The sequence below is a fragment of the Malania oleifera genome, chromosome 1, assembly GCF_029873635.1.
Source record: "Malania oleifera isolate guangnan ecotype guangnan chromosome 1, ASM2987363v1, whole genome shotgun sequence".
NCBI lineage: Eukaryota > Viridiplantae > Streptophyta > Magnoliopsida > Santalales > Ximeniaceae > Malania > Malania oleifera.
Window position 1 is genome coordinate 121,414,225 of NC_080417.1, and position 15,945 is coordinate 121,430,169.

The following is a 15,945-nucleotide window of genomic DNA, read 5'->3' on the forward strand; positions in this document are numbered from 1 at the left end:
TACTGTCTATATTTTTTAGTTTAATATTTTAAGGGTTTGACTCCTTGATTTTTTGAATAGGGAGATTTTTAGAAGTAAAGAGGCCACATTTATATTGGACATCGTGTGCTGCACATTGCCTCGATTTAATATTGGTAAGATGCCTTAAATTCATACAACTTTGAAAAGGGCAATATTTTTGAATGGTTATATTTATAACCGAGTTGGTGTGGTGAACTTGATGAGACAGTTCACTAGAGGAAAGGAGTTACTAAGGCCTGCTGTTACAAGGTTTGCAACTGCCTTCACCACTCTTCATTCAATCCACCTTCAAAAGAACAACTTGAGGAAGATGTTTACTTCTGAAGATTGGACTAAAACTAAATAGGCAAAGGAGGCAGCTAGCAAAAGAGCAGCTACTATTGTTTTGATGCCTACCTTTGTCTGTGTACTTCATGGGGAAAAGAAACCAACAATGGGATACATTTATGAAGCAATGGATAGGGCTAAGGAAGCCAAAGCTAAGACTTTCAGTGAGAGAGATGATAAATTAAAGGAGGCATTTGAAATCATTGATACGAGGTGGGGATCCCAATTCCATCAACCTTTGCATGCAACTGCACACTACTTGAACCCGGAATTTTCTTATTCAAACCCCCACATTTTCCAAGATGAAGAAATTATGACGGGTTTGTACAAATGTATTGCAAGGTTAGTGCCAACCATTGAAATGCAAGATAAAGTTATAAATGAGGTGGAAATTTACACTAGCGCTAGGGGCCTCTTTGGAAATAATTTGGCAGTGAGACAAAGGAAGATTAAAGCACCAGGTAAAGTGGCTTTTACTACCTCTTTCTTTTTAAAATTATTTTTGCTATTTAGCTAGTAGGTATTCATTTAAAATTTATTTTATAACAACACAAAGGTGGATGTTATTTTGATCATAGGTTCCAAACTTGCAAAAGTTTGCTGTGAAAATCCTTAGCCCCACGTGTAGTGCTACTGGCTGCCAAAGAAATTGGAGCATATTCCAACATGTAAGTCATTAATATATTGTGGATTAAAGAATCATTATTTGAAGAATCATTATTTACTATATTTCTTAAAAAAATTTGCAACTTCATAGCAAAAGGAGAAATCGACTATCCCAGCAACGCTTGAATGATTTGGTATTTATGAAATATAATCGAACTCTAAGGCATCGATACAACAAGCGTGACACCATTGATTCCATCCTTCTAAAGGACATTGATGATAGTAATGAGTGGTTCATTGGTAGGATGCATGGCGATTCTAATGAGGATGATGAACTTGTGTTTGAAGATGATCTTTTGATTCAAGGTTCTGTTGCTAGAGCTGCTGGAGTAAATAACCCCCCACATCACACTAGATCAAGAATTTGTAGATGAGGAAGAGCTTCATCTAGCAATGCTAGGGGCTAGACCACAATTTTGGAACTTGTAGATGAGGATGAGATCCAAGTGGATAGTATAGAGGAGATAGAAGAGGAAAAAGTTGTTGGAGAAAAAAATTTCGATGATGATGAGGAAGATGATGATATCTTGGCAGACTTAGTTGATGATGAGTGATGACTGATGATCAAGGAGGCTTTTTAGATTTTATACTTTGAAATCTTTTATTGTACACTTTTCTTCTGATGTTGAACTATGTTGAATTGTTGATGCTTTTGGCCTTCGTCTTGGCAAATTTCATTAAATTTCCAATTTTGTTATTGAATATTTTGGCATTTTAAATTCTAATATTACTAGATATTCATATGTTCATATATCAATTACCCCAAATAGGCATTTTACACCATTTTAATAATTGTGCGCCTCACCTTCGTGAGGCGCACGCCTTCACCTTGCACCTTGGCTTCAAATGCCCTTTGCGCCTCGGCTCGCCTTGCGCCTCTGACTACTATGGCTCTAACTGAAAATGACGGGCACCATTATCTTGATGATATACTGTTTTTAAGTAAGTCCACATGGATTGAGCGGTGTGATAAGGCCGCAAGTTGGGGACAATATGTGGCTCAACCAAGCCAAGAAACCAAGACATAATCCGAGCATCAAGCACAGCCCATGAAGGACAACCCGTTGAATCCTTGGATTTATCAGTATTGGGTGCACAATCCGTGCCATCAATATGAACCCAAAGATCTTTTCCCTTAAGGAAAAGTTCAAATTGAAAAGCCCACGTAAAATAATTGTTGCCCGTAAACTTGGCACACACAAATGCGAGCCCATGCTAAAAAAAGGAGAACATCGAGAAGCCCAAAGAAAGAGACTGTGCCGAAAGAAAAATACTACCAGAAAATCGAGAAGCCCAAAAATAAATCAACGCAGGTACAAAGAAAACCAAGATCAAACCCGCCTATTCTAAAACTGCTGTGCTGAGAATCACAAGGACAGAGAAGCACTAGAAACAACAACAATAAGTTGTTCAGATCGACCTGCCTGCACTAAAAAATAAATTGCGAACCAAGAAACCTGCTCTGCCGAGAATCACAAGGACAGAGAAGCACTGGAACAGCAACATAAAGCTGTTTTGACAGCCACTTGGACACAGAAATACTGAAAAAACAGAGCACCAAAAAATTCTAGAAGAGAATAGACCCAAGACAGCCACAGAAATGAGAGACACCTCCAAAACCGAGAAGACCAAAAAAAAAAGAAAAAAATTCAAGGGGAAAAAAAAATTAGCAATCGGCTGGCTTTGATACCATGTCAAAGTATTGTGTGAATGGCCGAATGGTTTGGCCTTGAGTTCTGTATATTATATGTAGACTTTACAAGAATTTTATACATGGAAAGCAAATAAGTTCCAGCATGATTCTAGCCCTAACATGTAAACTATAATCTGCCAAGCCCTATACATGTAGACTATAATCTGTCAAAAATATATGTTAACTGTACAGAATAATGAATGGAGAAATAAAGAAATAATTGTGCGCTGAAATAAGGAAAGAAGTGCGGACAGCAAGGCTTTTTCTGTTTGCTGTTCCATTGACAGGAGGATCTTCTAGATACTCTTCAATGGAGATTGACAATCAAATGCAAATTGCCTCCTCTTGATTTGTCTACATCTTCAGCTCTGTTCCCATTCATGAAGTTAAATCTGTTGTGACGAGGTTGAGTTTTCTCGAAAGTTTGAAGGAGAATCACTAATGGAGAACTTTAGATGTTTATATTGTAGCTAGTTTTTTAATTTTGGTTACGAAAAACTCCGGTTATTTACAAGTTCAGTTAATTTAGGTTAATTGTGTATTTTAAGTGCTTTGGGTTATTTTGTAATTATATGCTTTAGTTTGGCTAAATTTGTTATTACTTGTGTTAATTGTAGTATTGGATGTATGAGTAGTGCAACTCTGTATAGTATGGAACATTTTTTAGCAGTTATTGTTTTGAAACAAAAATCAGTTCAGTTCCCCCTTTCCCTTTCCCTCTTGTGTGGTTCTCGCTCTCTTCTCCTCCTCCTTCCTCCCTTCTGTTCCATTCTATTCTGCTCCTCTGTTCTCTCTGCAGCCCAACAGCCTTCTTTTTCTCTCCTCTCCTCTCCTCCCCTCTCTCCCATAGTTCTCTATTCTTCTTCTCCTCTTCTTTCCACTTCACTCCCATAATTCTCTCATTTCTTTCTCTATTCCTAAATTCTATTGTTGTCCTACATCCATGAACCATTAAGGCTCTGACACCATGTTATAAGAAGAGAGGGATCTCAAAACAGTGTCAATGAATAGTACCCAATGAACAGCAGCGATGAACAGTAACTGTGAACTTTAATCACAAACAATGCATATCTCTTACATGAGATTAAACAAATCCTCCTATAATATCAAAATAAAATACTAACCCTATGTTTGGGAGCATGGAATTGGGACCTTGAATTTGAATTTGTGGATTAGGATAAAAATAGTACAAAATTGCATTTTGTTTCTTCCAAATCCACACAAATCCAAATCCAAGCCCCAAAATCCATGCTCCCAAACAATACCTAACTGTATTTACAAAAACACACTTATGAATAATGATTTGACCACTAAACCTCCAAATGCTATTGTTGTAAAGTTAAAGACAGACTGAAATATAATATGACTACCAATCATATGGGAGGAGGCACCAGAGTCAATAACCAATGGCTAGGAGGATGAAAAGGCAAGAAGCCCAATTGTACCTGAATGATCACAGTAGCAGCTGATGTAGAAGACTAGGGTTGAAGCTGTTGAACAATGCAGAGAAGATTGTTATACTCTTATCAGAACACGGTAGATGATGTACTCAACTCCCTAGTGGAGCGGCCAAGTGCACTAGAAGTTTCAACTGTAGAATCACCCTCTGCAAGAGACTTATTGGCCCAAGTAGGTTTCCCATGGAGATCCCAATATTGATCAATAGTATGAATGTACTTGCCACAATGTGTGCAAAAGCAAGAATCGCCATGATGAACTCCATGTCCTAATACACTACTTTTTCCACAACTGTTATCAACATCTCGTCCTCATCCTCTAAGACTTCCCCAACAATAGTTAAACGTACTGCTAACCATGGCTGAACTATCACGTGAAGAAGCTTGAGAAGAAGACTACGAGCCATCTTTGGTGATCTTTTGCATCATATGCTTCATCCATAGACAGATTGGATTCACTGGAAAGAATCTGATCATGGATGGGTTGAAGCTGTAGACTCAACCCAGCTAAAAACATGGCAGCCAAGAACTCTGCCATTGCCTCTTAATCATCTCTAGAGTTCCTCCCATATACCCTTTAGAGTGCTATATTACACACTAATAGTTTTACCTTCTTGGTCATATTTTAAAAACTCCTCAAATAGGTCAAAACACGAGTTTGATTTTTATCTTGTGAGAAGTTTTCACGGTAATCGTCCTATATCGCCTTCACTGTTATACGAAACATCATGTTCACAGCAATTCGTGGCCTCATGCTATTCCACAACCACACAAGCAATATGCCTATTACATCCAATCTTCATAATCCTGAAGAGTCTAGAGACAGGATAATGCAACAAATATTTGGACTTTCCTTCCGTGTTAATATACACATATACTGCCTGAGTCTATAGCAGGTAGTTGGAGAATTTAGCCAATCCGATGGCTGTGATCTGTACGTTAACAGTATCAGTCTCTCTCTATAGAGGCAATAGGTGCACACCAGTACCAGAATGAACAACACAGCAACAATGTGAAATCAGGCAGCACACACAAGCACAAAGTAGAACTTCAGAACATCAAGAGGGCTACTCTAATTATGGAACACACAACATACTGAAAAGAATTACTTTAGCATGCGGAAGTAGGAAGCACACAGCAAGCACTGCAGGCACTTGATAAACAACCTGGTAGAATAGCAACCACAGGTATGATGACTGGCAGCAACTAAAACTGAGTGCCACAAAGAGCAGGAAATAAAATCTTTGAACACCAATAAAAAACACCAGAAACTGATACAAGATTGCAGCAATCAATAACAAACATAGCAGCACCATGCTACAACCATCCAGTGAACAGCAACAGCAGATACCAGAAACACAGCAACAGCTGATGCCAGAAAATTTCAAAAAAAAAATCAACCAGAAATAATCTCCTTAAAAATCTGATTTGAAAGCTGATTATGGAAAGATAAGAAGAAAACAAAAAAAACAAAGTGTCAAAGAAAAAAACTCAGAAAAATCAGATTTTGAGGAGATTAATGCTCTGATACCATGCTGTAAAATTAGAGATGGAGGCGAGAAGAGAAGAAGAGAAGAAAAGTAAGAGAAAGAAAGAAAAAGGAGGAGGCAGCAGTTTCCAGGAGTCACATTCAGCTCCAGGTCTGCCCTTATATATATTAACAATAAAAAGGCTTGAAAGAAAAAAACCCTTATTTACACCACATATTTACTAAAATAGCCTGTTTTTTCTAACAGCATAGTTAACCCTTTTACTTACAAATCACTTCCATTCGACCTCCTAACATCTACCACGGGGACTGCTGGCTCTCCCTCAAGGTGGTTAAATAGCCAAAACCAAGCTGCCAAGAGGATAGCTATATTGAGATGGAGGCCGAAGATTTAGGTCATAATAAGCCATATCCAGTCACACCACTGGATTGAAACTAAAACCTCCCATCGTCCAAACCACTTGCGAGTAAGCCTTTTCCACTAAACTACTACCCCCTTTTCCCAGTGGTAATACCTCTAATGCATGATATTAGATCATAGCAACATTCTTACATAAGATAGAAGAGAATAACAATATGCGAAGAACATGCCAGTTAAAAGATACCTCTTCACATTTTGACCGATCTGTGCTTCTTTGAAATCGTTCTTCTAGTTCTATTAATTCATTCCTTAGAAGTTCAAAACGGTGAATTTCATTCAATTCCGAACCATTAATAACTGTATCTGTGGAATCCTGCTTGAAGTGTTCATCCTCCTGCAAAAGACAACTTTGATTTCATAAAAGCCTGCCAACTTCTGACACTGTAGTACTTATCTAGACTCCTTAATTGTGTAGAGATAACAAAATCAATTGAACCGCAAGGTTACATGAGTTAAAAATAAATATCATAAAAAATTCATAACCAAATGCAAAGGTAGACACACCCACATAAATGAATTCCACAACCAAGCTACATTCTAGCTGGATAGCCATGTTTTATTGCTTATTAAAAAAAATATGAGTGAAAAGACCTCTATCTGCTATGCCAATTATCAAAAGTAGAGCACCAAAACAGGGAAAAAAAAAAAAGGTCAACAATGACATTGTCAGGATGAAAGATTTTGAACATGATGAGAATCTACATGCCTCACGGCAGTGCAACAAGCAATTTCCCCTTTATGAAATAAGTATCTAAACCAGCATACATCTTTTGTTATGAACAAAAAAGCCCTCAAATTTTTTAAAACTAACCTTTTAGAGAGCACAACCCAAAACAGCTGAAAGAAATAACAAGCCATAAACTCTATGGATTCTATCCCTCCACCACATAGAGTTGACAATGGAAAGCCAAGTTTCTCCAGCAAAATGGAAACTTCCAAAATTCAACTAATCAAACTGGGATATTTATAAACAAATTAACAATACCAGGAAATCTGCATCTCGAAGATGCAGACAGCCATGGGCCTGCTGGTATGTCTGCCAAAGCCAATTGAATTGCGAATATACTTTCCCCGTTGTTGCCAAACCCAAATTACTCTGCCTCGACTCTCCCCCCCCCCCCCCCCCCTCCCCCTTCCCCCTTGTAGACACCTAATTTTGTCCACATTGAAATTAATTTGGACAATATGAGAGTTTAATTGAAGTTTCTCCCCTTTCTCTAAGTCAGTCTTCATAAATGTCAAATTTGAACCTTCAATTGGACTTTTATGGCTTAATTGAGCCTTAATTGAGTTAATTGAGGAGTTATCCCAAACAAGGATAAGCTTCTATCCTTGGAAGAACTTTCTCTTGTTGCCAAAAGCCCCATTTAGGACAGGGAAGTGTTTTCTTGCTCTAAAAAGGAATTTTTGGAATTAAAAGATTAGGGCAAGCTCCCTAATCTTTCTATAAATAAGAGGTTACAGCTCTTGCAAGGACACACGCACACAGGGATTGGAGTGTATATTCACTCCAAAAGAGGGGGAGAGAGAGAGAAAGATCAAGAGAAGAAACGAGAAGAAAGAGAAAAGAAGGAAACACTGCCAAGATCTAAAGGCCAATGCACAAAAACGTTGGATTTCTCAAAGATTCAAAGCACCAAGCCACAAGGTAAGTATTTTAATGTTGCTTTCTCATTAAAATACAGCATCTTGTATGTCTAACTCTATAATGGGGCCAAATGAGATGCTTCAATACACACGTGAAGGTAAGAATACCAAAACTAGGGTTTTTGCTTTGTTCTTGTGAAAGGCTTGCATTTTTCTAGCTTGAAAGACTTGTTTTCTCTATAAAAAGATCATAATAAGGTCCAAGGGAAGGCTCTTGGTGGTTTTAGAGAGAGAAAAGAGGGTTTGTTAGAGTTTCACCAGCCAGAAAACGAGAGCAGAGACGAGAGTTGGAGAAAAAAAGTTTTTACATGCATGCGGTGTCAAAAAGGACATAAATAGGCCAAACATCAAAATAGGCAAAGAACTAGGTTAGAAAAGCCCCAAAATTTGACCGTTGCCATGGTTGTCAATGATGGCCTAGCAAGCTTGAAACAGGTTCATTTTCATGGCTTTTAAGGCAATCGCCTGGTTGGAAAGGATCCCCGAGGTCGAAAGGAGTCAAATAAAAACAACGCCTAATTTGGAGTTCATATGTAGGAGATACAACCATTTAAAGATTTTAGGGTTTCGGTGCCATCACCAAATAGTCGCATTTTGGTTCTGGACTGGTCAACCAATCCAGCTGTCTTTTTTGCTTTTATTTTTTATTTATTTATTTGATTAATTCAATAAATCTATTTTGATTTTTAAAAATTCATTAAAAAAGTACTTTTTAATTTCAAAAAATTGTTAAAAAATAGGGGGCAGCCTAAAAAAATTATATTTTGTTTTAAAAAATGTTTTCTTAGTCAATTTTATTTACTATTTTATTTTAATTTTCCCTTAATTGAGTTGCTCCTAATTTTAAAAACATTTTTTTTAGTTTTTTCTCTAAATTTCCATTTTATAATTTTATGGAATCCTTTTAAAACCTTTAAGATTTTTTTAGTAGGATTTTTGTTTATCGTAAATATTTTTTTATAGCTTTTCTTGTATTTTCTTATGTTTCTAACCTATATAAATTGATCAAAAATTCATAAAAATAGCAGAAAGTTCCTGGAAAACACCAAAATTTTTGGAGGGGTTTTTATTCTATTTTTGAAGTTTTAAAAGTGTTTTGAGCCCCTTTTCATCCTAATTTGAGTGTGGGGATAAAAGAATGTATGAGAACCAAACCTCGATGGCCCTGATACCCTCTTTTGTGCATTTACCTATTTGTAAATGTAAGGATGATTGAATTGTACCAAAAATCAGTGTAGTGATACTTTTATGATGTTTTCTTAGGCTCATGATAGTGTGAATGACATAAAATAACTCAATGATATGTGATGTCATTTTGCTATAACGTAAAACCATGCTTGAACACTTCTCTAAGTGTTGAATGGTTGGATGTTTAGAGATCTGAAAGCCCTAAAACACGTTAATGAATTTGACGAAAGACCTCAACGTGGTGTCTTGTGCATATCTTAGAGGATCTCAAGATGAGGGTAATTGCCGTCTTGTGCGGAGTAGACCCAATATCTAATGGATAGAAAACATACAACAAAGCACATTTATAAATAAAATTCATCTGACGATAGAGCTCAAGGTGGTGTCTTGTGCATACTTTCAAGGATCTCAAGGTGAGAATAATCACCATTTTGTACAAGTTTATCCAATATATTAAAGGTCTGTAAATGTCAAAACAAAAGAATTAAAGTCTCAATGGGTTGAATTTGAAGGTAACCATAAGCTAATTAGATACTGTTTGTAGAACGGGTCTATAGGAGAGCTAGTACCTTCCCTTCACATAACCACTCCTAGACTTGGCTATGGTACGTAGATCATTGACTATCGGTTCCTTGGACCCTAGGTTAGCTATGTAGTCAATTGATCGATAGTAAATCATTAAGAGTTCTAACCTCACCTAAAACAAAGTAGGATAGTGGAAACTCCTTTGACATACTATTGACCTACATCTCATCCCCAAAACATAAATTTCACAATTCGAGTTCGCCATTTGTGTCGAGGAAGTTCGAAAATTCACCACAATAGAGGTGAGCCTTCCAAAACGTGTTGACACCCTTGCTTGTTGCTCCACTCTCAACGCCTCCAAATCTTTCTTCTTTGTTACCATTAATGATCACTATGCCCTCCTCAACTTCCTCATTGCCCATTTTCTGAAATCAAACCTATTTTCCCAAAAAGTTTCTGCCTGTCAGCAATTTCCACTCCCTCAGAAGGTTCTTTTACATTGATAAATGAGACTGAGGTGGTCTCCATGCCATAGAATCTCTACTTCCATGGTCAGGAAATACTCATTGTCAGAAAAACTCAGGAACTGCAACTGATAAATCTAACAGTGCAAGAGATGGTTACCAGCCAAGACCCATGTCATATAATGATCAATATTAAATTCAGGAAAGTTGCAAACAACACTATGCTGGAGATCCTGTACTATATGATCAAAGTGTATGGACAGCACAATCAACCAGAACAAGAACCTCATTTGGCTATTCCCCTCGGATTCAGGATTCTACAAACTAGTTAGGCTCCATTTCTGCGAGATTGTGCTGGAGTTTGCACGATTAATCAGACAGTGTTTGAGATTTTTCTCAACAATCAAATGGTTGATTATTTCATATGGACATTAACTTTTACACAGAAGCAATTGAGGTTCCAATTTGCAGAGATTTTACCATGATGGTTCCAGAATTAAGATCTGGAGGAGGAAAGCCTGATCTCAGGCTCATGCTTCACTCCCAACACAGGAAGCAAATCAATCCAAATATAGTGATGCTATGTTAAACGGGTTGGTGTTGGAAAGTTTCTGCAATTATGTAAATCTACTCTCTTTGATTATAGGATAAATTTCTGTAATTATGTAAATAATGCTGCAAATTAGGCAGCATGCTGGCACTGAACATGTGCCTGAAATTCTGGCAGCATGTTCCTGAAATTCTGGAGCATTTAGGTGCTGGAAATTTGCCTGAAAATATGGCACCCACTAATGTAAACTTCTTCTATATAATGACAGCAAACCCTGTGGAAGGGTAAGACATTTCAGACCAAAAATTGACATGGTATCAGAGCCTACTGCTGCTTCTTTGCTGCTTTACCCTGGTTTTTAGTTCAAAAAACAGAGTATTTTTGGACTTTTTCTGTTCAGCCTTCATTGCTGAAATTTCTTAGAAGCAGTTTCAGTTCTTATTTCTACCATTGCCAGCCTTCATTGCTGGTGGTTTTGTTCAGCCTTCATTGCTGAATTTTCTTTTCCTTTCGGCAGTCATAGCCTCTAAAACCTAGGCCTCACTGGTTAACTCTGTTCAGCCTCCATTATGTCTGAAATTTCCACCATGGCCAGACCTGAACCTGTGTTAACACCAAAACTGGAAACATGGCCTTGGTAGCTGCTAATCCTACTATTTTGGCTGCTGCTAATGCCTCTGTACAGCGGTCATGTCCCAATCAAAAATCTCGAGTATGGTGTGACTATTGGAATTAGCCATGCCTTACCCAACAAACCTGCTGGAAACTACACGGAAAACCAGCAAATTGGAAGAGCAGCAAACCTGGACCAGGAAACAACCAAATGATTCCTAGAGCAAGTGAAGCCCAGGCCAATGTTCTAAGTTCAGAGCATATGAATCAGCTTCTTCAACTGCTGAAATCCAATCTGATATCCGGTCCTTCTATTGGTTCCTTGGCCCAAACAGGTAATATGTCGAGTGCCTATTCCAGCTCTTTAGCCTTTGCACCATGGATTATTGATTCAGGTGCATCCAACCATATGACTAATATATCTCAATTGTTTCAATCTTATTATCCTTGTCTGGGTAATAAATACGTTAGGATTGCAGATGGAAGTCTTTCATCCATTGCAGGAGCAGGTTCAATTAGAATTTCTGGGAAAATAGAATTAAAATCTGTCCTTCATGTTCCTAAACTTACTTGTCTGTTAGTAGATTATCCCGTGACTCTAACTATCGTATCATATTCTTTGATTCCCACTATGAATTTCAGGACCAGAACTCGGGGCGATGATTGGCAGTGCTAGGATGAGCGATGGCCTTTATTATTTTGATGATACCCTATTCAACCATAAACAAGCTCAGGGCTTGAGTGGCAGTACTAGTTCAATCCCTGTGCATGATCAAATAATGCTTTGGCATTGTAGATTAGGGCATCCTAGTTTTTCTTATTTAAAATATTTGTTGCCTAATCTGTTTAAAAATTTGAATTATACTTCCCTTCATTGCGACGTGTGTCATTTATCAAAAAATCATCAAGTTCCTTATATTAAAAAAGGCTACCGTGCATCAAATCCTTTTTATTTGATTCAAAGTGATGTTTTGGGTCCCTCTAAGGTTACTACCTTATCAGGAAAAAAATGGTTTGTGACTTTTATAGATGATCATACTCAGATTTGTTGGGTATATTTGATGAATGGAAAATATGAAGTTGAAATATTATTCAAGAATTTTTATAGTATGATCGAAAACCAATTTCACACAAAAATAAGTATACTTCATACGGATAATGGTACAAAATATTTCAACCAAGTTTAGGAAATTTATTTAAAGAAAGAGAGACTCAACATCAATCCACTGGTCATGACACCCCACAACAAAATGGCGTCGCTGAAAGAAAAAAACATCATTTACTTGAGGTTGCACGGGCTATAATGTTTTCAATGCATATTCGAAAATATTTGTGGGGGGATGCTATTCTAACTGCTTGTTACCTTATTAATAGAATGCCTACCCGTGTGCTACAGTATATCACTCCTTTGGCATGCCTAAAAAAATCCTTTCCTAATAAAAGGATAATTTCTGATCTGCCTCTATAAGAATTTGAATGCACTGTTTTTGTTCATATTCCAGCTCACCTTAGATCTAAACTTGATCCTAGGGCTGAAAAGTGTGTTTCTTGGTTATGCTCCCAATAAGAGAGGGTATAAATGTTTGAATCCAAAAACAAAAAAAATTCACATCAGTATGGATGTCGTTTTTGTTGAAAATCAGTCTTACTTTAGCCAAACTTATCTTCAGGGGGAGAAAGAGAGTAGTGAAGATCAGTTTTGGCAAACTTCTATACCAATGCCTAATGTTTTCCTTGACATTGACATCCCTATACAAAACATTCAAGGAACTGAAATTTTAAATAGTGAAAAAAATGGAAATCCCAATCTGCCTTTACAAAGCATAAGGGAATCACAAGGGAGAATTGCTACAGAATAATCCCACTTCTGAGCTTCGTGTTTATACTAGAGGCAGGTATTGTTCTAATACTAAGGATCATCCCACAATTTCAGAGCAGAATCAATCATCACCTCCAAAAACTGGTCATTTGGAAATCCCAGGTAATCCTTCTATTTCACTTCGAGTTGATCAATCTACTAACCTTGATGAACCTATAGCTATTAGGAAAGGAGTTAGAACCTATACCACACACCCCATTGCCAAATATTTAACATACCATAGACTCTCTCATAATCATAAGGCCTTTACATCCAATATTTCTCACCTATTTGTTCCAACGACCATTCAGGAAGCTATGGATTATCCAGATTGGAAGTTAGCAGTTCTTGAAGAGATGAATGCACTACAGAACAACAGTACTTGGGAAATTGTTGATTTGCCAAAGGAAAAGAAAATTGTAGGTCGCAAGTGGGCGTTTATAGTTAAATGCAGGGCTGACAGCAATATAGAGAGATATAAGGCAAGACTCGTTACAAAAGGGTTTACACAAACATACGGAATTGACTATCAAGAAACTTTTGCTCCAATGGCCAAGATAAACTCAATTCGAGTGTTACTCTCCTTAGTCGTACATTCTAATTGGCCCTTACACCAGTTGGATGTAAAGAATGCTTTTTTAAATGGAGATCTAGAGGATGAAGTGTTTATGGAATTACCACCAGGTTTTGAAGGTAATCTTGGCAGAGAAAAGGTGTGTAAATTGAAAAAACCTTTTTATGGGCTCAAGCAATCTCAAAGAGCTTGGTCTGAACGCTTTGGGAAGGCTGTAGAGGGTCATGGTTACAGCGAAGTCAAGCTGATCACACCATGCTCTATAAGCACTCAAGTGAAGGGAAGGTTGCCATTCTTATTGTCTATGTTGACGATATTATTTTGACAGGTAATGACAGCAAGGAACTTGAGAAATTAAAACAGATGCTTGCTAATGAATTTGAGATTAAAGACTTGGGTGACTTGAAGTATTTTCTTGGTATGGAATTTGCAAGGTCAAGAAAAGGTATTTTTGTTTCACAAAGAAAATATGTGCTTGACTTCCTTGGAGAAACAGGTTTACTAGGGTGTAAAGCAGCTAAGACACCTATAGAGCCTAATCTTAAACTACAACCTGCCAAGCCTGAGGAAGTAACCAGTAGAGACCAGTACCAAAGATTGGTTGGAAGGCTACTTTATCTATCACACACACGTCCTGACATAGCCCTTGCTGTCAGTATGGTAAGCCAATTCATGCACTCACCAGGGCCTGACCACTTCAATGCAGTTTAAAAAATCCTGAGATATTTAAAGGGAACTCCAGGAAAAGGTCTATTGTTTGAAGACCATAGACATCTACAAGTTGAGGTATACACTGATGCAGATTGGGCTGGGAGTATAACCGATCGAAGATCAACTTCTGGTTATCGTGCCTTTGTTGGTGGAAATTTGGTTACATGGTGAAGCAAAAAACAAAATGTGGTAGCTAGGAGTAGTGCAGAGGCAGAATTTAGAGTAGTTGCTCATGGAGTTTGTGAAGTGTTGTGGATTAAAAAATTATTGGAAGAATTGAAAGTCACTAATCCGCTACCTATGAGACTATTGCGATAACAAATCTGCCATAGCCAGTGCTTCATGATAGAACAAAACATGTTGAGGTCGACAAGCATTTTATAAAGGAGAAGCTGGACAGTGGACTGATTTGTTTACCCTATATCTCTACTACTGAACAAGTAGCAGATAATAGATATACTTACAAAAGGACTACCAAAGAAGCAATTTGAAAATTTGATCGGCAAGCTATCTATGGAAGACATCTTCAAACCAGCTTGAGGGGGAGTGTTGGAAAGTTTCTGTAATTATGTAAATCTACTCTACTTGATTATAGGATAAATTTCTGTAATTATGTAAATAATGCTGCAAATCAGGCAGCATGCTGGCACTGAACATGTGCCTGAAATTCTGGCAGCATTTAGGTGCTTGAAATTTGCCTGAAAATATGGCACCCACTATGTAAACTTCTTCTATATAATGATAGCAAACCCTATGGAAGGGTAAGACATGTCAGACCAAAAATTGACAGTTGGAGATTTTCAAAATCAACATCAGTGATCGTGATTGTAATTGCATGTTGGAACTGAAGGCATGTTGGAATTAATGCTCTGTTCCACGCTGAATCACATCAATGGCGTCTTATACATACCTGTGGGACCTAGTTTCAAGATGCCAATTGTCCAACAATAGCAATTAGTTTTCGAAGTTGTCTAGTTTGGTAACTTGAATTTTGCAAGTATCCATTTTGGTAAAAAACTAATGGAAAGCCCATGGAACACTTATGCAAGAGAAAGCTCAAGGTCACACTCAATAACTTCTACCAGGATAAATACCTGACTTTATATGTTTTGAATCCCAACAATGTTTTCCTAATAATGTTCTTATAGAGTATCATAGTTGAATTTTAAAGTAACTTTCAAAAGTTCAATTTCAATGAAAGGACTATCTTATTTCTTAAAACATAATGTCCACATTACCTCCTGCTCATGTTAAAATCAGTTGTTCTGTCAGTTGGGAAACATGTTAAAGCTTGCTTCCAAGGAGATGACTGTAAAGTAGTGGAAAAGACTTTTTACTGCCCCCACTAAACTAGCATTGAACCAGCAAAATTCATATCTAAACTCTACTGCTTTCTTCATCCATTTCATTAATTATTCTACTATTACATACCCTGTAAATTCCCTAGAGACAGCTTATCTTCAAGAGTGGTGTCCCACTTTCGCTCTACCAGAAGATGGTACTTGAGTACTCACTATGTGATGTTTTTGTACAACCTCCATTAAACTAACGAAACTTTTTCCTTATCTTGTAAGCTAAAACTAATTAAACTTCCATTTACTTCTGCTATTTGTTCATGTGTCTGCATGCATACATATCAATGTCTCTTGTACAGGTTTGCTGCGCAAGAATTCCTCTTTTTAACTTAAACTAGTACCTTCAACAATTCCTTAATGTGATCATAAGAGCATATATATGAATGT

The 15,945-nt window shown here is 37.3% G+C and overlaps 1 protein-coding gene across 1 annotated transcript in view; it reads right to left on the reverse strand.

Moving 5' to 3' along the window:
* LOC131163965 (uncharacterized) overlaps positions 1-15,945 on the reverse strand; it is a 119,846-nt gene that overhangs the window by 32,972 nt on the left and 70,929 nt on the right. Inside the window, exon 14 of the mRNA XM_058120833.1 lies at positions 6,259-6,408. Within this exon, the coding sequence (XP_057976816.1) occupies positions 6,259-6,408 (150 nt within the window). The remainder of the gene's footprint in view (positions 1-6,258; positions 6,409-15,945) is intronic.